Source organism: Chenopodium album, chromosome 17 (assembly GCF_948465745.1).
Source record: "Chenopodium album chromosome 17, dcCheAlbu1.1, whole genome shotgun sequence".
NCBI classification, from domain to species: domain Eukaryota; kingdom Viridiplantae; phylum Streptophyta; class Magnoliopsida; order Caryophyllales; family Amaranthaceae; genus Chenopodium; species Chenopodium album.
In genome coordinates, this window is record NC_137850.1 from 29701550 (window position 1) to 29725362 (window position 23813).

General features: G+C 34.5%; 1 protein-coding gene across 1 annotated transcript; it reads right to left on the bottom strand.

Annotated features, from left to right (window-relative positions):
• Positions 1 to 15331: 15331 nt before the first annotated feature.
• LOC145588800 (uncharacterized) lies at positions 15332 to 21012 on the bottom strand. The gene is made up of 7 exons (XM_081645404.1): positions 20170 to 21012; positions 19799 to 20008; positions 19626 to 19729; positions 19188 to 19278; positions 17003 to 17065; positions 16890 to 16892; positions 15332 to 15802 (listed from the first exon to the last, which is right to left on the bottom strand). Exons 1-7 carry the CDS (start codon positions 21010 to 21012, stop codon positions 15332 to 15334), a joined length of 1785 nt encoding a protein of 594 aa, XP_081501530.1.
• Positions 21013 to 23813: the final 2801 nt, after the last annotated feature.

Below are 23813 nucleotides of genomic sequence, written 5' to 3' on the forward strand. Positions count from 1 at the left end.
TAAATTCGAAGGCATGGCCAAAGTTATTGAGTGGGTTTTAAAAGGTTACATGTTTTATTATGTGTGTTATTAAAGATATGTATGGTTAATCGATCTATTTATATGTGTCCTTCACTAGTATGAATGCACTCTAACGGTCAAATATCTTACATGGATTGACACATTTGATTGTGTATGGCAATGTGTCATTAAAGATGTGTACGGCTAATTGGCCTATTTATATGTGTTCTCCACTCTATGAATGTACTCCAAGGGTCAAAATATCCTACATGGATTTAACATCTAAGTGTGTATGGTAATGTTTGTTATTAAAGATATGTAAGCATGGAATTTAATTATATGTTTTCGCCACTTGTATGACATTATTCTAAGGGTCAAATATCCTACACAGATTGACACATATGATTGTGTATGGCAATGTGTGTGATTAAAGATATGTATGGTTAATCGGTCTAATTAATATGTTGGATTGATACATTTGATCGTCTACGACAATTGAGGTATGGATTTGTGTGCTTCGGCTTAATAATTAATATATATGGTTAATCGGCCAACTTCATAGGTTCCATTTTTTCTTTTTTTTGAAATAGTATTGTCTAAACTTATCTTGTGTATAATTGTTTTGTCGAAGCACTTTTTTTCTTTTTAGTGTACAACATTAAATTAAATAAATTAATTTGGTTTTAAATAAGGTTGGTTTTTGCCCATCTAAATTAATAATCTAAATTAATCAAATGTATTTCAGGTTATATTTGTTTGAACCGGTTTCTTACTAGTTATAATAAAACATCCTTAAAAAAAAAATAAAAAATACTAGTATAATAAAACAAATTAAATAGACCAGGCCAGGGTTATAGACCTCCAAGTTGTAAGATGAGTCAAGCGCAAACCTACTATTCCAATTAAGAGTATAAATACACCCTTTTTTCAAGGGATTATTCCCAAGAGCTAGTTAAACTCACTCGAAATTCTTTTAAAAATAGTCAACAAGCAAATTAAATTTGTGCCGACTTAATCAGACACACTCAAACACATTCGAATGGGATTAAGCTTCATTAGCTAGTGCATTTAAACAAAAATCACTAAATACAGGTTGACATTACCAAATGTCACCCTACATTCAAGATCGACGTCATCAAACGTTATCGTATAGGTGTCACCCATGTATCATCATCGATTTGCTTACAATATTGTTTATTATATTATACTCTATTATACCGATATTTTACCTAATTCGAATATTAATAATATTTATTTGTAACTTTATTTCATGTCTTTATTTATACTCGAAATTTGTGTAGGCGCCTATTTTTCTAAATTTAATTTATCTAATTTTTTTTAAACGTATTCTATCTAAAATTATATAAATTTGAACTTATGTTATCTGAAATTATATATACTTTCTTCATTTTTTAATACATGTTACACTTTGACTTTTTTCACTATTCACATAATGATTTTGACTTGATTAATTTACAAACATATAAAAGGCAAATGTCATTGTATAATACGTTGTTGGATTCGTTATATTGTATACTTTCATAATATTAATTTTCCTATGAATTTACTAACATATAATTAGATAAATTAATGGGCAAGTTGTGTCTCAACATTCGTGTTTTGTCAAAGTGTAATACTTAATTCAACGGAGGGAGTATTGAATTTATTTTTTTCTGGAAAAAAAAAAAAAAAAAAAAAGAAAGAAATTTGCAAATGTCCAAAAAAAAAAAAACATTGTATTAATTCTGAGTAAATGATCTAATAGTTTGTTTGACATTGAAAATTATCATACATGTACTTAGTTCTAAGGTAATTTTCATTATTAATCTATTGACAATATAAACATTATCAGTTTAATGTAATCGTTAAAAAAGTTACCTTTTTTATTTTTTATTTTTTTTCCCTTTTTTATTTATTTTTATTTTTATTTTTTTGCTTCCTACTTAACCATTAATCAAAGCATAAACATGCAGGTTGGGAAGGTACCACCTTCCATAGAGTTAGTTTTACTCAGGCCCGGCCCTGTGCGGTTGCGCACCTTAGTGATTGTGGCCTGCGCAACCGCACAGGGCCCAAAATTGCTTGGGGCCTCAAAGTCTTACAATATATACAAAATTGTTATAATACATATTTAGTGTAACTGTTGTGGCTTAGTGGTAAATGCAATGATGTTAATTTCAATAGCTGCGAGGTTTGAGTTCTGCTATGTACTTTCTTTTTTTTTTTTTAAATTTTAATTTTATAATTTAAAGGTTTGGATATTCTTTCTATTTTCAAATACTCCGTATGTGCTTTATTTTTTATTTTAGTCTTTTTTTTAATTCCATTCCTATATTTTAGAAGATTGTAACAATATTTTTATACTTTTATCCCTACTAATGGTCCCTTGACTCAATTTCAGTTTTAGAAAATATTATCATTCTCTCTCCTCTTTATAATAACCTGTAAATACTTTTATAACTTGTTTTTTTTGCTTTTCAACATATTTCGAACTCTTCAATAATATCACAAAATTTACATTTATTTCTTTATTCTAAACCTCTACAACAAATCATAGCACATCATTTATTAAAAAATTATGCAATATTATAATACGTTCCTTAGGGGAAAAAAAAAATAGGGCCCAAATGTATCTCAATTGCACAGGGCCTCCATAATAGTTGGGACGGCCCTAGTTTTACTCAACTATACTATCTACATGCTATTTGAGTTCAGAGCATTTAGGCTCTATTTGATTCATCTATTTTGTTTAAAATTAATTAATTTAAGGAAATTTAAATTTTAACACCTCAAAAAAAAATACAAAAATGGTTTTTAACAGCGTAAAAAAAAAACTTTTATTTTAACACCATCAAAATTTTACAAAATTTGATTATACCCCACTTAACAGTTGCCATCCAAAATTCCGTTAAGTGAAGTCCATTATGCCACATGTTGCTATATTATTAGTTTAGAAAAAAATGAAATTAAAAATAAATAAACCAAAAACCCTAAAATTAACCCAGCTACCCCAGCCCCATCGTCGACGGCGCACCGCCACCACATCCTCACCCTAACCCTCCCGTTCCTAGCCCCAGCCACCGAAAAAGCGCCTCCCTCCCTTTCCCCCTCCCTAAAATCGACAGTCAGCCCCCAACGGCCATAAAAAACGGTCGTTCATTTTTCAAACAACCTAAAAACGAATGGCCACAACTGCCATATACGGTCGAAATCGACTGATGTAAGGTCAAAATCGACCATTTTTGCCTTAAATCGATTGTTTTCGTCCACTAGCGGCCATTTTCGGTGGCCGTTTTTGGCGGTCGTTGGGGAAAGCTGCCGATTTTGGAGAGGGTGATAGGGAGAGAAGGGATTTTCTAGTGGCTGGGGCTGGGAACAGGGCTGTCAAGGTGAGAGAGTGGTGGCGGCATGCTGCCGATGGTGGGGGTGGGGTGGCTGGGGTAGTTATAGGTGTAAGCGTCGTTCGAAGCGCGCCTACGTAAGCATGTGGTGAATATGCTTGACACTCGTAGGAAGTGGGAATTAACATTATACGATTAAGGAAAAGGTAAGTAGGGAGCCGCCAACAAGATTTTAAGGAACTTGTAAACCGTTCATGGATCATTATATGGCAACCACAATAAAGGGACAACAATAGGCAACAATGATTGACCCTTAAAAGTTACACCCTATTCATAATTTATGAAATTACTAACTCCATATGGTTCGAAACCACGAAAGGATTATCGGGGATGATGTTACAAAGTGAGTCACGGAGTCATATTCGCCCGTATTGGCCTCTACTCGATTCTTATTGTGAAAAGTATTCCTGCAATCTCAAAGGCATGCAAATAAAGATTCAATTTGCTCCAAACTTTAATTATGCTAAATTGGTTGAATATTAATGCAACACATAATTCTAATTATTAGTGATCACTTCAATTAAACTACAAAATTAAAAAAGAATCTAACCGGTTGTCTAAATTATCTTATTAAGCGTGATTTTCAATTACATATTCCCTTTAAACATGCAATATGGTGATCAACAAAAAAATAAAATAAACATCAACATTGGAAGCAATTTAGCCATAATAACGTTAGTCAAGTCAAATCATAATAAACCTAATCTTGATACTAGCAATATAGAATAAAATAAGTAATTAAATTAATTAATTACTCACATTCCGCACGTTCCTTTAAATTGCTACATCATGAACAAATTGTTAGTAACTTCAATAAAAATAAATCAAATTGAAACAATTAAGTTAAATTAAAAGTAGGGTAGATTTGGTCCAAACCATCAATTGGTTCTACCTTTCACGCCTTGGTTTAAGTATGGAAGTTTAGGTGTTGTATGGACTTCTTGGAGTGCTTAAGGGATGTATGATGAGAGAATGTGGAAGTCTAGTATATAGGCCAAAGCATAAGAGAGAAAGAGAGAATGATTTTGGTGTGTAAGAAAGGAAGAGAGAATGATTTTTTGGTCCCTAAGAGAGGAAGAGAAAATTATTTGGTACCCCAAAATTGAGGAAATCGGCCTTGTATTTATAGAGAAAATATGAGGGGTAAGGTACGGAACCCTAGAATTGAAGCGCCGCAAAAATAAAACCCTAAAAAATTACAGTGTCACGGCGATACAAAGTCTCGTGACACGTCACACTATGCCCCGCGGCGCGGTAATTTCCAGTTCTTACGCGTTTTTAAAGTTATGATAACTTTTAATCTGTAACTCAAAATAAAGCATATAATATATAGTGGGAAAGAGTATCAAGTCTACTTTCCAACCCAATTAGAATCAAGTCAAAATATTTTGTATATTTTATGATATGGCCATTTTAGTGAAAGGGTATCGATTTTGGGCCGAGTTTAGTGTTTTTCTCATATCTTCTTCATTTTAAATCGGAATTCGGCTTATGATAAACCGTTGAAAAGCTTATTTTAAGGCTTATCCAACGAAATAATATTTGGATCAAAATTATAGGGCCAACAAATCAGTTAAGCTCGGTTTTGTGATGTAGACACAAAAAGAGGAAAATGGGCTAAGAATTAGGTTGGTTTATGAAATGTATTGGATTGAACATTTAAGCATTCCAAAGATTATATACTCAACGCGACCAATAAAGGCGGAGAAAGGTTGTTCATCATCAGGTTTGGTTTTGGAGAGACATTTTTAGGTGTCTACAATAGGGTTTTTGTTTCTTTTTAAAAAAATATTTTATTATTTTGGACCAATAATATGTTGACACGTGGTATTGTAGGTCCCACTAACAGATGGTGTTAAAATAATTTTTTTTTATAGTGTTAAAACTCAAATTCATGTCTTTTTTTTTTCTGTGTGTTAAAATACAAAATTTCCTTAATTTTAACTTATTTTATGCTATTTAAACTTATTTTATCTAAAAATGATTTTTTCTAAATTTTTTTTATGTGAGACTGTTTTGTCTAAAATTATTTTGTTTAAAGTGCAATATTAGAGCAAGCTTCTTAAATGCACCAAAACAAAAAAAAAATAAATAAATAAATAAATAAAGTCTTGTCTTAAGAACAAAAAAAATTATTTAAAATTGATGATGTAATCCTAATTCTTAAGATTTAGGGCTACTCTTTCTCTTAGCCTTAGGTCTGAAGGCTATTCATGACATCAGCAAATCAATATTGATTTATTTTAAGACAAGACTTAATAAAATTTATCTAGTTATGAAGCATATAGTACCAACAAAGTCTTAGCTTAAATAGAGTCTTGAAAATTCAAGACCCAACTTAAGACTCTACTTAGCAAGATTAGGGCAGTCTTGTCTTAAGAGTTTAATCCATTATCACGTCACTTATTAACTTAAAATTAATTATTCTTTTTATATGATTTTGTTAAGACTCCTTGAGAATCGATTAGATTTATCTCTTTATCCCTCTGACACTTTTTTTTGTATATAAATCAAATTATTAAAGTTTTTTTTAAAAAAAAAAAAAAAAAATTGAGTGTTAAGTTGAGTCTTGAATTTTCAAGACTCCACATCAGATTTTGTTAAGACCAAGCTGAAGCATTTATGTCTTCGTCATGTACAATTACTAGATATATATATGTGGATCAAATTATGGAGATAATTAAGTTCGCTCATTTGGGTCGTCGTTATATCATAGCTAGAGGTACTAACCATCTTTGGGCTAGTAAAATAGACCAAAGCCAAATTGGACGGATCCTATAAGGTCACGCGAAGGGCCTAGATCGAGCATGAGAGGACAAGGCCCATGATGGGCCTCATCCCATAATGTGGCTGGCCATGTAGAGGGTTTAGAGAGGTTTTGGGCTTCCTAACCTAGTCTAATTATAATATGATTATAAGTAGACTAGGTGCTTAAGTAATTCATAACAACAATGATTTGCCGATCAAATAGCTTCATGGAGATCACACTTCAAAGGTATGATTATGTGTCTTGTGTGTTATGCATGCGATCTTGGTTTAGGTGCTCATGAATATGATTCAAGAATTTTCGCTTATAGTACCTATAAAATCCTACAGTGGTACTCCCTCCGTTTTTTTATTTGCATCACTTTTCTTTTATGGGTGTTTTTTTAAAATGCATCACTTCTATATTTGGTAACTTTATACTATATTTTATCATTTTTCTCTCTTACTTTAAACCCCACTCAACTTATTTTTATCATTTCTCTCTCTTTCATGTTCCCCACTAAAATAATAAAAATATCTATCCTCTCTCACATACTTTCTCTATCATGGTCCCTATCTTACTTTTACTATAATAATTTATACACCCACTCACAATATTATATTACTCCCCTAAAACTTTGTGCAATCCAAAGTGATGCAAATAATAATAAAAAAAATAAAAATAAAAAATAAAAAAAACGAAGGGAGTATCAGTTAGCCTCTTACATGAACACGCTTGATTATAATAATACGATTATTTGAAGTCCATGTTCATAATTTTATAATCAATTAAGAGGGCGAAATTAATTAATTATGGTTTTCAATTATTATATTTAATGTGAATAAACTTTTGGAATTGATTAAATATGATTTAATTATGCTCAAAATAGCCATGAAGAGGACCGATTTTTTCCCTATATTGATTCGAAAATTTCGAACCCTAACCCTAATTATTCGAAAAAAATTCGAACCATATAAGCCTTGGAAATCTGATTTTTGATGCTTGTTTTGGTTGATTTCGTTTTAAATATGTTTCATAATTTTAATTAGATTGATTTATGCATAAAAGAGTTTTGTGTATGATCATCGATTTAATTTTAAGAGTTAGAATTAAATTGGGATTAACTTTGATGAACCCTAATTTTAAAATTTAATAGGATTTAATTTTAATTTTGTAAACTGATTTAATTCAATTTTGATAAAAGTTATTTTGATTAAATTAAAAACAAAAAAACAAAATTTAAAGTCGGCCTGCAACCACGGTGGCAGTCCGAGAGGGAGGGAGGGAGGGCAGGAGTTCCGGGGTGGCTATGGGCAGCAGTGTGAAAGCGTTGCACGGCTGCTGCCACGGCTGCACTGTTGCTGTTGTTGCTGCTTCTTGTGGCAGTGGTTGCCGTAAGGCGACCAGCCACCATGGCTAGCCAAGGCTGGCCAAGCACGGTGGCCTGCAGCCATAGCTGTGCAACTGCATGCTGCTGCACATGCGGCAGTGGCTGCGTGAAAGCAGCTAGCCACCGTGGCTAGCTTCGGTTGGCCAACCACGGTGGCCGGTGTTGTGGCGGTGCACGGTTTTCTAAAAAAAAATTATTTTGTTTTAAAATTTTTCAAGATAAATACAAATTATTTTGGGGTAAAATTAATTTGATTTGAGATAAATATTTTATTTTAGTATAAAATCAAATATTTCAAAGTTGACTTATTTGATAATATCCATATTTAAAGTTGTTAAATTTGGTGATTCTCCATAATTAAAGTGTTTAATATTGGATAATATTTGTTTGGATATTGTGAGAATATTCCAAAAGGATAATAATTGATTTATATAATGTGATTATCCCATAATTAAATTAGGATATAATTGATTCTAAAATTATTTGATTGGCTAGTAATTTGGATAGAATCTCCTAAAGTTGTTAGGATAATCATGGAAGATTAAATATGATTTATCTTTCTAGATTAAAATATGATTTGATTCTATCTCATGCGTAAATTAAAATATATGATATTTTAAAATTGGTCATGAATAATATATGATACCCCCTCCATTTCAATAAGATAGTCCCATATGGAATCAATCACATAAAATAAGAAAAGGAGAATATTTGGAATCTAGCATTAAAGTAAAAAAATAATTTATAAATAGTTTTGTCTTATTTAAATTTTTTGATTTTTTTTAGGAAAGCATTAGCCATAATTGCATAAATCAAGGGAGTAATTTCTTTACTTAGAGTCATGTCATTAATTCACAATCAATTAATCTAACAAATCAGAATTTAGTATGTATAAAAATAGGAAATAAAAACTAAGTTAAAAAGGGAATACATTCAATATGGGTAGATCCTTTTGAAACACCATAAATAGTATATGGGACTAACAAATTGAAATGGAGGGAGTATTATCTAATTATGATTTAAAATATGAGATATTTAAGGAAATGCGTTGACTTAATTATGAACATTCGATGTTGTAGTTTAGACAAGTATGTTGAGTGATTTATTATATGGCATTTTATATAACATATGATATTATGTTGCAATATATATAGACTAGTATGTCCCATAGATAGATTCTAAATACGATCTTCGCATCGTGATATATTTGTGTAATCTAAATACGGTCTGCATACCGTTAAGTATTTTGGTAACTTTTATTTAAAGTAAATGGATTAGTTATTTAAATAGTTTCTATTTTTCTCTATTTAATAAATGGGTGTGACCCTCATTTGCATTAAAAAAAAGAGTTTAGGCCAAAGAAAAAAAAAACCCTAATTTTCGCAATCAAAATCGCAAAAACATGTTTCAAAATTGAGAAAATTCAAAATTAAAAATAATAAATCGAACGAAAAAACAAAAAATCTCAAATCTAAAAAAATAGATCGCAAATCTATAAAAAAAAATTCACAAAACCGCGAAAAGTATAATACATCAAAAGGAATTACCTCAAACAATGACGACAATCAAATAATCACAACAATACCTGATGAGCAAAGAAGAAAATCGCGATTTCGATACAAGAGAGACGAAAATACAAAGAGAGTTGAGGGTAGAGAGAGAGTGCAAGAGAGGAGAGAGAAACAAAAGAATGCGAAAAGAACAGAAGGAAGAAGGTCATTCAACTCCGAAATTACCAAAATAACTTTAATGAGGCGGGTGAAATGTAGATTGTCAGATCTAACGCGATGGATGGTCATATATATATAAAGGAAAAAATAGTTCATATATTGTTGTTTCAATGAATACTACAAGAAGGGGGGGTTAAATTGTAGTATGACCGAATAGTCAAACTTTTTGCGGAATTTAAACTAAGCTAGAGGAACATAAAGATAAAATAAATGAACTAAAAGATGTAAGAGAAATTTTTACGTGGAAAACTCCTTGGCCCTAACAAGGAGAAAAACCACGACCACTTGGGATTTTAAGAAAAGAATCTTCACTAGAATAGGGCAAATGGTCCTATTACAAACTAAAGACTTTAACTTCAAGTTCCTCAACGAACTCAAAGCCCCGAGGAACAAGTCACCCAACTTGTTACTCTTCTCTTCTCTTTCTCTCTTCTCTTTCTTTCTTCTCACTTCTCTTTCTCTTCTCTTTCTCTTCTCTTCCCCTTCTCTTTCTCACAAATAGAAGTTCTCTCAAACTTCCCAATTCCTCAAAATACAACTCAAAAAGATTAATTCTAGTATAAGGACATTAGAACACTCTTTTTCACAAGTGTGGAATTGACTCTTGACTCGATTAAAGAAAACAAAGGTTGAAATCTTATTTGAGCAAGGGCAAGTTTTTCCAACTGAAATCAACAACTATTTATAGACCAAAATTCGTTTAGGAGAAACTTCTTTGTGTAGAAAATCCATAACACCACTACTCCAACCCACTAAGAAGATCATGTCCTAAATTCAAGGAACACGAACTCCTCAATGTGCAAGACCATGACTGAATAAAGAACATGGGGAGTATGCCGCAAGTTTTAGAAAATATAAAATCAGATTTTATTTGTTAAAAAGATATTTTTGAAAATCAGAATAAAATAAAATCCTTTTTGTTAGAAAATATAAACGTTGAAAAATTGTTTTTCTAAAAACATGCTAGCACTATTTAGACCAATTCCACACAGCGATTTTCGAGTATAATTCTATCCTTATACTTAAATAAATCCTAAAATATAAAAATATATTTAGTCTTCATGTTCTCAGATGAAGCTTTTACTCCGAGGCTTCTGTTCCTCAAGGGGAACTTCTCTTCTCTGGTGAAGCTTCTGCTCTGAAGCTTCTGTTCCCTGAGGGAAACCTTCTCTTCTCAAGTCTTCATTTCTGAAGCACCAGTTCCTACAAAGGAACTCTTCTTTTTGGATAGCTTTGCTTCTGGCCTTCTTGTTCCTCATGGTATCTTTACAAAACTCTTAGTTCTCCTGGTCTTTGCAACTGATCACACACTTAAACAATCAAGCACTTATTAGTTTGTAAGTAAGTGAGGCTGTGTCATCATCAAAATCATTAAGTCCAACATATATTTTAGAAAATTTAAAAGAGTTTGAGGAATGAAGTTCTAAATTTAGTTGAATCTTAAATAGTCTTAACATAATTTAGTTGAGGCTAATATTTTGTCTAAAATTATGTATTTGTACTTTTTTTGTGTGTTTTTTCTTAATTTACTTTATCTATTATTTTTTTTAAAACTTATTTTATCTGAAATTATATATATGAACTTATATTTCTAAAACAAAATAAAATATCTTTAAATTTGATGAAACAAACTTACCCTAGTCAAGCTAATTATGATGCAAAAATTCTAAACTCTATGAAAATAATCCTATAACTAATTTTAGATATGAATTCAAAACCCTAGTTTCAATACAAGAATTCAATTGACTTTTTTTTTTTCTCTTGTAATTACTTGAATATAAGGATTTTTACAAGAATTCTAAATTATAGGGTGTGTAGGGTACAATTGGGTATGATAGAGTATAAAACATATTCCTGGGCCTCAACCATCAATTTAAACTTTTGGTTGAGTTGGTCCTTTAACATGGTATCGGAGCCAGCGTGACACAAAGGTCACGGGTTCGAATCTCATCTGCCCCTCCTTCAAAGTGGAATTAATTCACACCAGGTATGGGTGGGCCTGTGTTGCATCCACATTTCAAACCCAAAGGGCCTTTCATGTGAGGGGGAGTGATAGAGTATAAAACATATTCCTGGGCATCAACCATCAGTTTAAGCTTTTGGTTGAGTTGGTCCACTAACATGATTTTATGGATTTTATGCAACTTTTTTTTTTTTGGGGGGGGGGGGGGAGGTGTAGAGTAATTTTTTTTTGTTTTTTGAAGCAAATCAATTCATTAATAAAAAGTCATTTGGCATCTACAAATGAAATCTAAATTAACAAATACATAAAATTGAATCAAATTAGGTTTTCCTTCATCAAAGCTATGGTCGTTGAAAAAATCTTGCACTGTAGTACATCTCTCGCATACATTGCTGGAATATACATTTTTTCGGAGAGACGGTCTAACGATTTTTTGTAACCGTAAGGATGATTCTCATCTGATTCGCTTGAACACATTTGAAAACTTGACAACCGTTGTGATCCGAATAAATATTTACAATGAATAGGCAATAGGGCAAAAGATGACTACTTTTTTTTATAAACCCTACCACACAAACAAACTCTAAACATAAACAAACAACTAAACTAACAAAAACTAATGACTCCATCATAAGGAGACGGACGAATATCTACACTATTTGTGTAAATTTGTTGAAACCTAAATTGTAAAACTAAATAAAATTAAGGGAAAAGGGTTTAGTCCAATTTTCGAAGAAATTAGACTATTTCTGACTTAAACAGCCAAGATTTTGAAGAAACCCTAGAAGAGAGGAGGAGAGTAAAGGAGAGGCGAGAGATTCTTTGGGTAGGATGATATAGTGGAATTTACGTGATTATTTTGGGTTTTAACGTCGATTATTATTGTTTATGTGCATGAGTTTTACTATTTTTTTTTTAATTAATTGATGCACTCTATAGGTTTTATTGTAATTGATGCATTTTTTTTAATTAATTGATGCATTCTACAGGTTTTAGTGTAATTGATGCACTTATAATGAGAGTGATTACAATCAAGCTTTAGAAGAACTTGAAGAGGTGAATGCAGATGAGAAAACTCCTTAAAAATGTTGGAGAAAACTAAACAAATCGTTAATGTTCCTTAATAGTGGAGGTTAACAACTCAAGCAAGATCAAATACAAAAACTTATGGCTAATCAAAAGAAGTATCCTCAGTTTATAAAATAAATTAATCTTTAAATTTTAAATTAAAATAAAAGAAATTGAATTTATTTTCCAACATACAATTTAGCAGCCAATGGAAAATTGCATTGTATTTGCACGAGAAATCCGATCTCCTAATAACACCCCCACCAAAAGACACAACAAAATCCATCCATGCCCCATCAGTATTTATCTTGAAATATCCCTCCCTAGGTGCCTCCCAGTCACTACTAGATGAAGTAGGAGCCTTTCCTTTTCCCTTCTTCGAAAGTTCCGCTCAAATATTATTAGATTGCTGATTATGTAAAAGGGATTCAGTTAAAAGAGAGGTTGGACTGATTTCATTTTCTTCAAAAACTATGATATTTCTATTCTATGAGACCATAAATGCCACAAAGCAGTTACAAAAATCATCCTCCACTTTTTATTCGACATAAGATCACACTCTGGTTAAGTCACCCAGAGTTTGATTCTTTTTTTTTTGTTTTGTTAATAACTAGATGAAGACGAATGTTTTTTGTGTTCCACCCAATTCGCTCTTGGGGCTAATCTGGATTCGGGATCAATTTTGGGTGGTTTGGTTCCAGTCTCCTCCCAATTGTTGTTGCGGGAAATCGAACATGGATCCTCCCTACCAAGTATAGTGTCAATCACCACTACACCAACAACCAATTAGTTCTAGAAGAAGCCGAATGATAGTTATATGATAGGCTTGAATAATTTTCATAGAGGAATAAAAATTTGGAATCATAATATCTTTAGAAATTTAAAATATAAAAAGGATAGATTGGCTAGGATTGGTGGAATTCAAAATTATCTAGCTAAGAATCATTCAATTTTTTTGATAAATTTGGAAAAGGAATTATTATTGGAATTAAAGGAGATTTATAAAATGGAAAGAATAATATGGGCATAAAAGGCAGAAATTAATTGGCTAAAATTTAGGGATTTGATTACCAAATATTTTCATATCATATCAAAAATAAAGAGTAGAGGTCTAGAGGAAAAATCTTATGTTTATAGGATTTCAGATCAAAATTGGATAACAGATAGGGTGTCAATCGGGTTTTCGGTTCAGTTTTGGGTTCGGTTTATCGGTTTTCGGTTTATAACGAGTCGGTTTTTAACGGGTTGGAATTATTATCGGGCCAGTTCGGGTCGGTTTTAAATAATTCCGGGTCGGTTCAGTTGGTTTATTTTTATTACATTTTCTTTTCGGGTCGGATTCTAATCGAGTCAGCTTATAATTGGTTTGGGTCATAATCTGTTCGGGTTAAATTCGGTCGGTTTAAAAGCGGGTTTGTCAGTTAAAAGCGGGTTTTGGGACAACACATATCGGGTCCTAATCGGGTCGGGTTGTAACCGGTTCAAGTCATAATCGGTTCGAGTTGAACTCAGTCGGTTTGACAACTGGTTTTGCTAGTTTTAAACGGGTTTCATTAACGTATATCTTCTAGTAATCCTCAATATTCTTTAATTAGTTATTCTAGTAGATCATACGGAGTATTAATTAGTTGTTTAGCTTTATGTCCCTTTTTTGTATAATGATTTTCAGGATCAAATAATAATAACAATCTAGAGTTAGCTTTTGATTTAGATTTTTAATTTTTTTTAATACAATATAGTGTTCCATAAGCCATTACTTGTTAGAGGACGATAATATTTTAGCATAAGAGTTTCAATGACATCAAAATTCCAAACCTTTTCAATATAAATACTGTGTAATTCAAATTAAACCCTTTTGTTTTACTATTGATAAAATATACCTAAAAAAAAGGAAAAAAAAAACTCTACGGTCATAACGGGTTATGGACTTACGGATTATAAACGGTTCGGTTATAACCGGTTACGGGTTGTAAACGGTTCGGTCATAACTTATTACGGGCTATAAACGGTTCGATCCTAACCAGTTACAGGTTGTAAACGATTTGTGTTTATCAGTTTTTTGTCGGGTTTAAACTGTTTCGGTTTACAATGGGTCGGGTTTCTATCGGGTTCGAAAGTACTCGGTTCGGTTTTGGGTTGTATCAGTTTGGCTTGATAACGGGTACGGTTCATTAACGGTTCTCAAACATTCGGATCGGTTCAGTTTCAGGTTTTAAAAAATCGGGTTGGGTTGGTTTACGGTTTTAAAATAACAGGTTTTTAACAGTTCGGATCCTTTTCGGAACAGTTTGAAACGGTTCGCATTCATCAGTTCGGATTGGTTTTTGGCCGCTCTAATAACAGAGGATTTGATTTTAAAAAATATGGCAACAGATTTTTTTTACAAATATTTTTCAATCAAAGATAAGGAATAGGGGAGAATCTGGTCAGTTCAATCCGAGTAATAAGCTAACTTCTGTTGAAAATAATTTGTTAGCTACTTTGAAGCCAAATATTGAAGAGTTTAAATGTTGTTTGTTTAGTGTGACGTAATCAATACAAGTATGATGTAATCAATACAAGTATGATGTAATCATACTATTTTCATTCAAGTGGTATTTAATCCTTTAATACCAAAAGATCTAAAAGGTAGTTACAAATTAAGTCATTTTTTTTACAAGCTTTAGGAGATAACATATAATTATTAAAAGACGAAAGAGTACTGCTGGCTATATTAGTTAGGTCATGAGGTTTTTGTACCATGTCTTATTGAACCTTATGGACACAACACCAATCAAAACCTGTGCTCAACTGTCGAATTCGATCCGCTATCCAACGATCGAAGACCAATATCACTAAGCCGTGTATCCCGTAGTAGTAGGATCATAGACGCAAAGTCTGTTATATAGTTACTGTCGGCAAGGACCTTACCGCAGTCCATTGTAGACCTTGTAGACAGGCGTTCATCTCTGCATGTAGAGCCGATTAAGCCAAGCCGTTGCTAGCTCCCTCCAGTAGTAGGCCTTGGTCCCCATGAACACCACTCTCCATGCACTAGACCTTCCTTGATCTATGAGTGTGCTTATGCCAAGAACCATCGGCCAGAATCACCGTAAGCAACACACTCATCCCACTATCACGAAGGACGACTCGCATAAATCCTGGCGGGTAGTCTGCAACCATTTTTGGTGGGTGTAAAGATCTTAGACTTTCCTCAATTTTCTTGGAGAACAAACCTTGCTGGCATAAACCTTTAGAAATTATCTCCGGAGTTGGCAGGTCAGACGGAGATGAGGTTCTAAAAACCCTGTTATTCCTTGCTATCCACAAAACCCACAAGGTTGCGATAAAAAAGGTAGTCTTATGACCATTGTGATCATCCTGGTCTAAAAATAGGCTGATATAATACATAATCCAATCATGAATAGACTGGTCTGAGTTAGCTTCTGAGATACGTAAAAGTCCACACCTCCAAACATCCTGAGCAGTTGTGCAAAACCTGAACAGATGCTGTAAATCCTTCTCCTACGATCCATCACAAAGGTCACAATCCAGTGAGATCTCAAGCCCTCTTCTCCCCAAATTAGCTTTAGTAGCAATTCCATTCTAGAGAAGTTTCCATATAAAAAGTTTCCACTTTGGCAGAATGGGGAGGGACCAAAGGGACTTAAAAATATCCTCCCGAACCACATCCCTCGAGCCCACAAAAGAACGTCTAAGGAATGCATGCATACCCTATTTTGACTGTAAATCTTCATGGCTTATGAAAAATCTAGAACATGTAGTCTTCCTCACCGTGATCCGGTAATTCCAAGCTAGCGATTACCAACGCATCCTTAGGCTCAAAGGCAGCAACTAGTCGTGCCTGGTTCCAACCATGAGTTTTAGGGTCTAAAAAATGACTCACCCTCCAAGTTTTTGCTGGACGGAGCATGATGTTGGAATTAAAAACTGGAACCTCACTTGCCATCCACCTGTCCTTTCCTGCCAATATTGAGTTTCCATTCCCTACCTTCTAACCACAACCCCCAAGAAGGTTATTCCCAGCTCTAGCGAGACCCTGCATGCCCCAAGAGAAATTCCTATTCTTTACTCTAACCTGAGTTCCTCTTAAGAGTGGAGAATGAAACCTTGCTGAACAGACCTTAGCCGGTAATAATTGTGGATTTTGAAATAACCTCCACGCCTGCTTCATAAGTAAAGCCTTATTGAAACAACCCAAACTTCGGACCCCTAAACCTCCCATTCCTTTTGGAAGGTTGACTTTATCTTTGCTTACCCAGTGCATCCCCTCTGATCTTTGATTGCCCAAAGAAACCCCGCTAGTAGAGAGTCAACTTTGTTTGAAATACCAGCAAGCATCTCAAAACAACTTAGCACATGGTAGGCAATAGCGATGAGAACAAAATTGATTAAAATGATCTTTTGGGGTTGGGAGAGAAGAATCGCATTCCATCCAGAGATTATTTTCCGAATATTATCAATGATGAACTGAAAGGACGCCCCTTTACGCCCCATTTATCAATAGGCACCCCTAAATGGACACCAAATTGATTAACCTGATCCCTACAAATCGTCGTTTAAACATACTAGCAAAGTCAATTAGACATACCATCTAAAGTCATATAAAACATAATTAACACAAACAAAAGTTTTAAAGTCAACAGACAATATATATATCCCTAAGCTGAGCATGAAAATGTAGTACGTGCAGAAGCTACTGACCAGCCTGCTATTGATGATGTTGGGGATTCTAAGAAGTAGTTTCTGTTGTATTTTGGCTTTATCCTGTAATATTTATGGTAATTACCTTTATGATAATTGAAGTATTTTGTCAAAAAACTAAAAAAAAAATTCGTATTTTAGGATGTTGATAATTAATTTTTGTAGTCATTTGGACTTATCTAATAATGTTTTTAGTCATTACCAGATGTTTTTTTTAAGTCATTGCCAGATGTTTTCTAAAAACATTTATGTGAATATTTTTAGTCATTTGGACTTATCTAATACGGAGTAATGTTTTAGTCATTACTAGTATTTTGTTAAAATAATTTGTGGACAAATTCAATGTATAAAAACTATTTGGACAAGACCTTATGTGGACAAATTAGTAGCTATGTTTACTTTTACTCTAATTTATCTATATTTTTTATATATTAAAAAGCGTTCCTAAAAATATTTATGTGGCACATGGCACCCTCACCACGTCATCATATTCATATTTTTGAAAAATGCCTGTCATAAGATTCAAACTCACAACCACAAAAATACACATTAGATGACTTACCATCTCATCTACATAAATTAATTATGTTTTTTTATTGGACTCATAAATACATATGGATTGGAGATCTGAACCATTAAGAACTGCAATTCTTACAAAAAAAAATCGATTCTATTATTATGATAATAATTATGTTTTTATTTTCATTACATTATAAATTTTATACAAAGAACATGTTTATATAAATAGTCAATAGTTGTTCCATAAATAATTTATTCAAAGATTTAATGCAAAACTATTAAAAATAAACAAATAATGAATAAATAAATAATAAAGAATGAATATATCTATTCAATTACAAGTGTTCAAAGTAACAACCCGGAGCATCGCCCGGGCCATACACTAATTAAAAATTATATGCCTCATCAGTTTACAAATGTTAACACATACTTCCTCCGTTTTTTTATAGGTTCAACAGTTTGAGTTATACACTATTCATGTGTTTTACTTTGACTAGATTTGACGACTTATACATAAATAAAAATATAGTCATGTGAGATCTTCTTAGATAAAAAGGTATGCACCTGTAATTTTCTCTTATAAAAATAAAGTACTGTATATGTTATGTTACAACCTACTTTACTTACAGATATCACTAAAGTTTACATTTTCATAACAACATTAGCAATGACATAGAAAAATCATGCAATTGTATACATTGTACTTCATAATTGTTGTTATAATTTAATCGTTGTTCCTATTTTGTTAACAACTTCTCCAACTCTTAGCCTAAATTCCACCAACCTCAACTAAATAATTAAAAACAACTTAACAATATGTTACTTTGTTAGTGGTCACTCACCCTGTATATTTGGTATTAAACAATATAATATAGGGTTATTACCTATAAACTATATTTAATATATTACACTAATCCAAATTAAAAATGTCACCTTATAACAAAATTTAAGTTCATTTACAATAAAAAGGCTGCAACCTAACATTTGGGGCTAATAACTCTACATAGAGTTATTGGCTAGAATATTTTTTTTTTTTTTTTTTATTTTTTTTTTGACATAAGCTTAAACGACACACTACATAAAATAATTAAAAGAGGTAAGACTAGAGTTTGCAGTCGTAGCAAGGTTGTGGGCCTTCTGAACCACGTCCCGCTGCACTTTGTGAACGCTGCACCAATTAAATTCTCGACAGAGCTGACGGATACGATCCACCATCCATCTAAGAGTAATATCCTGACCCTTTAAATTCCTGAGTGAGTAAACCAAAGAACATGAATCGGTATAAATAGTAACAGCACGTAGCATCCGTTTGATAGCCCACTGAAGCCCCTCCAAGCAAGCATTCATTTCTGCATGTAATGCTGATTGTGCCAACCCATGGGAAGCTCCACCCAATGACCCCTGTTCCCCGTACTCCCCAAACTTTGGCACCACCACATTCCTGATCTATGAGTATGCCTATTCCAAGACCCATCAACCAGAATGACCGTGGGCCTCAACCCTTCACCCAAGTCTTGTAAAATAGCTTGTAGAAACACGGGAGGGTGGTCAGCGATCTGTTCCGGTGGGTGTAAGGATCTAAGCATATTATCTATCCTTGTAGAAAAAATTCCTTGCTGGCGAAGACCCTCGCAAATAATGGATGGTATAGAAATACCGACTGTACCCGGGACGTTAAAGACCCTATTAATCCTCGAAATCCACAACCCCCACAAAGTTGCAATAAAAAACGTGGTTCTATGACCATGGTAACCATCCTGGCATATGAAAAGCCAGATATAGTATAGGATCCAATCTTCAAAGGATTGGTCTGCATTAGATTGTGAGTGGATTTGTAAAATTCCACCCCTCCAAGCATCTTGAGCAGAAGTGCAAAATCTGAACAAGTGTTGTAAATCCTCCTCCTGAGACCTACAAAGGTCACACTAAATATTAACCCCCAATCCTCTTCTACCCAGATTACACCGTGTTGCAATTCCATTCCTAAGGAGTTTCCACATAAATAGTTTCCATTTTGGCAGAATATCAAGCGACCATAATGTTTTATATATCTAGAATATTGTCGTGTGTCTGTGGTGCAGTAGACTGTTTAAGGAACGCATACCCCGTTTTGACTGTATAACAGCCAGACTTGTGGTAACCCCAGTACAGAAAGTCATCAGCATCTTGGTTCGGTAATTCCAAACTAGCAATCAACGAAGCATCTTCCTGCACGAAAGTAGTTTGTAGTCTAGAAAGATTCCAACTGTTATCAGTTGGAGAGATGAAATGACTTACCTTCCAGTTCTTGGCCTGCTCTAAATTGACTCTAGAGTGAAATTCAAGAACCTTTCCTGCCATCCACCTATCCTTGCCAGCTAGCACCGAACTCCCATTTCCTATCTTCCAACTACAACCCTTGATAAGAGTATTCCCCGCGTTTACCAAACCTCGTATTCCCCAAGAGTAGTTCCTATTCTGGACCCTGGCCGGCACTCCCTTAGTGATCTAGTTCTGAAAACGAGTTGCACACACCTTTGAAAGCAAAAGCTGTGGGTTTTGAGATAATCTCCATGCTTGCTTCACCAGTAACGCTTTATTGAAACACCCCAAACTTCGAATCCCCAGCCCCCCATACCCTTTGGGAGGCTCATTTTATCCTTACTAACCCAGTGCATTCCTTTGTTCTCCTTGTTTGCCCATAGAAAGGTCGCTAACAGCGAGTCAATTTTATTAGCAATATAAACCGGCATCTCAAAACAATTTAGGATATGGGATGCTATTGCTATGAGGACTGAGTTGATAAGAACTATCTTCTGTGACTGTGATAGGCAAATCGCATTCCACCCCGAAATCCTTTTCTTAATATTGTCAACTATAAATTGAAAGGACGTACCCTTCCAGCCTACTAAGTCAATAGGGGCACCCAAGTGTGACTCAAATTGGGTAACTTGAGTCATTCCCAAAATACTTCTGAAGGAATTCTGCACCGTGGTAGGAGTATTTGGGCTAACCTTGAAATAAGACTTACCAAGGTTAAGTTGCTGGCCCGAAATGTTACAAAATCTGGTGAGTATATCAGCAACAACTTTACAACTTTGGTCTATAGCTTTGAAGAATAAAAGGGCATCATCTGCAAAGAACAAATGTGAAAAGGACGGCCCTTTTCGCCCTAGTTTAATACCATCGAAGAGTCTCATATCACAACCTTGCTGTAGCATTCTCGAAAGAACGTCCATGCAAAATAAAAAGAGATAGGGTGATAAGGGATCACCTTGACGCAAACCGCAGGTCGGCCTAAACTGGTCACTGGTGTCACCATTTAAAAGGAATTTGTAAGAAACCGTCGAAATGCACTGACGAATCATCTGCAACCATGTCGCTGGAAATCCATAACACTTAAGCACACGTAACAAAAAGTCCCAATTTACCCTATCATATGCTTTGCTCATGTCAATCTTAACCGCAGCCAAAAAGTCATATCCTGAAGTCTTCTTATTTATCTTATCCATAACTTCGTGGCTCAGCAGAATATTGTTAGTCATTTGTTGAGTGAGGGAAATAAGGTTCGGCAAAGCTTTCTTCATTCGGTTTACCATACATTTTGAAACACATTTGTAAACGGTGTTGCAAAGACTAATAGGACGGAGATGAGCTGTTATTTCCAGAATATCGACCTTCGGTATCATAACTAAAATGGAGTGATTCCATTCCCTCAAAAGAAACCCCGTGTTAAAAAAAACTCTGCGCTGCTAGAATCACATCGTTCCCTACTTTATCCCAGTGTTTTTTTAAAAAGGAAGCTGTGAAACCATCCGGGTCAGGACTTTTATCCCCGTGCATGCTAAACATAGCCTTTCAAATTTCCTCACCCGAGAGGGGTCTAGTTAAAGAATCTACCTGTCTAGGATCCCAAGTCGGAATCTCTAGTTCCTGTAGTAGCCTGTTGGTATCTTCATCAATGCCAGGTTCTAAAACCGAGCATAAGACATTCTTCATTGAACCAATAACCAGCTCTTTTACTTGTAAGTCATCCTCCAACCAAATACTCGAGTCATCTTTAAGGGTAAGAATATGATTTTTCTTTTGTCACATCTTTACCCTGAATACAGCAAGGAACTAGGCAAATCCCCAAAAGTGACCCATTTATCTTTCATTCTTTGATTCCAAAAGGCCACATTTAAAGTGGTTGATGTTACTGCTTCCTCCACTCGATGTAAATAAGTCTGAGCTTGTGGAATATTAGAGACTGACAAACCTTGAGACCCTAACTCTGCAGTCAACATTACCCCCCAAATCTTTGTGTTTATTAAGCACCACTGTCGAAGGCGCCTCCTCGTTGAAACTTGCTTCCTAAAAACACAAAACATAGGAGATCCCATTATCAGTTTGCTCCATTCCTCTGATATGACTTTGCCTATGTCCTTAAAATCGAGACACCAATTCTCAACTTGGTACGGTCTGTTTTTATGCGATACAAGGGTATCGTTGTCAAAAACAATAGCTGCGTGATCTACTTTCTGGGAAATTAAAGAACCAATCATTTGACATATATCCCCGATCCAAACGCTCAAAAATTAGTCCTTGAGTCAATCTATTGTTAGTCCAGGTAAACCTAGGTCCAGAGAAAGGCACGTCTAAAAGATTGTTGCTTATCTTCCATTGAGAAAAAACTTCACTGCCTCTAAGCCTTGTACTCCCCCCTAATTTATCCTCTAGTAGTTCAAGTTGATTAAAATCACCCAAAAGAAGACAATTAGGAAATAAGTGTAAATTGTTTAACATACTACTTCAAAACTCAACTCTATCTTCAAAAGTTGGCGGTTCATACACAAAAAACACATTCCAAACCATACCATTCCGCTCCTCTATATTACAGTGTACAAAATTAGGAGTGAAACTAACACAAGTAATAGGCAAACTAGACCAACCTAGAACTACTAAACCTCCACTAGAGCCTACAGCATCTACACCACTAACAAAGGTAGGGAACTTATCACTAAACATACTAGCCACTTTAATAACCGAGCATTTAGTCTTAGAAAGAAACAAAAACATAGGTTTATGTACATTTAGTAACCACAAAAGATAAGGTAGCTTAGCCTAGTCTAGAGTATTAAGACCCTGGCATTCCAAGCTATTGTCTTCATATAAAGTTAGAGGAACTAATCCCCGCTTTTTTGTCACCAAACGACTGATCAGAGCAGAGAACATCCATCTCGAAAGAACTCGAGTCTGAGTAGTCTGAGTCTTCAAAAGCAGTTACCTTATGTTTCTTGCAAGTAGTGGGCAAAACCTTAGTAGCATGTCGCTTCCCAACCCTGTTCTTGTTGCGCAGTATTGGAGCTTTAGATGTAAAAGTGACTTCAAGTCCCGGTTCAACCCCCATATCAGCTGCTAGGGTTACATCAGTGATACACTTAGAATGCGGAACCTTGTTTTCCCCATTTTTCATCCACATGTTAAACCCTCCTTTTAACTCAATTCTTTCCAGCCTTAGCCTGCGCCTTTTTTGTAGCCAATTTGTGGTGCAAAATCTGAGTGTGGGAATTGTTTCATGAGACTGTGCTATGCCCAGACAGCTAGCAAAACTTATGGCTCGTTTGCGAGGCCAAGGGTAGTTCAGGTCAATTTCCATCGGTCTCACCGAGCTGTCTTGTTTAGGAACAGAATCAGTTGTTGAAGTCGGTGAATTGTGCGGAACATGATACTCCTGCGATGGGGTAAAGATCTATGTATCTTGAGAACAAGTAGGAGAGAAGACCACATTAGGAGGGGTAATCTGAATTGGGTCAGGTACTGGGAATACCCTGCTCCTATTTCTTAGAGTCCTTAGAAAAGATCGAATTTTTCCCACAGATTGAGAAACTCCTATGTTGTGAACAACATGACCATGACCATGAGCATTAGGGTTAATTGGAGAAGGAACTCCATTAATAAAACCCTGTGGACATCCCTCGCAAACTGGAGTACGGACTCCATTTATGAAGACATACGACTGTGACTGGTAATTTTCTGAATTGTTAATAACATTAGCAGGAGGTGAGTATTGAGGTGATGCACTGCGGAGGTCAGCCCTAGAGGAAGGTTCGCCAATTTCAAAATTTGAATTTGTGGCATTGGGAGTTCGATCGAAAACAGAAACGTGGCAAGCAGGTGGAGATAATTGGGCCTCATCCAATGACATTTTGAAAAAACCACCAGTAGAAAAAGAGCTGCTAAAGGCCGACCTGGTTGTGAATTGGGTATATGGGTCATCCAAAAGCCCAAACCTTGTTCCCCTTGCCTCTCTTCCCTCAAGAAAACCTGATGC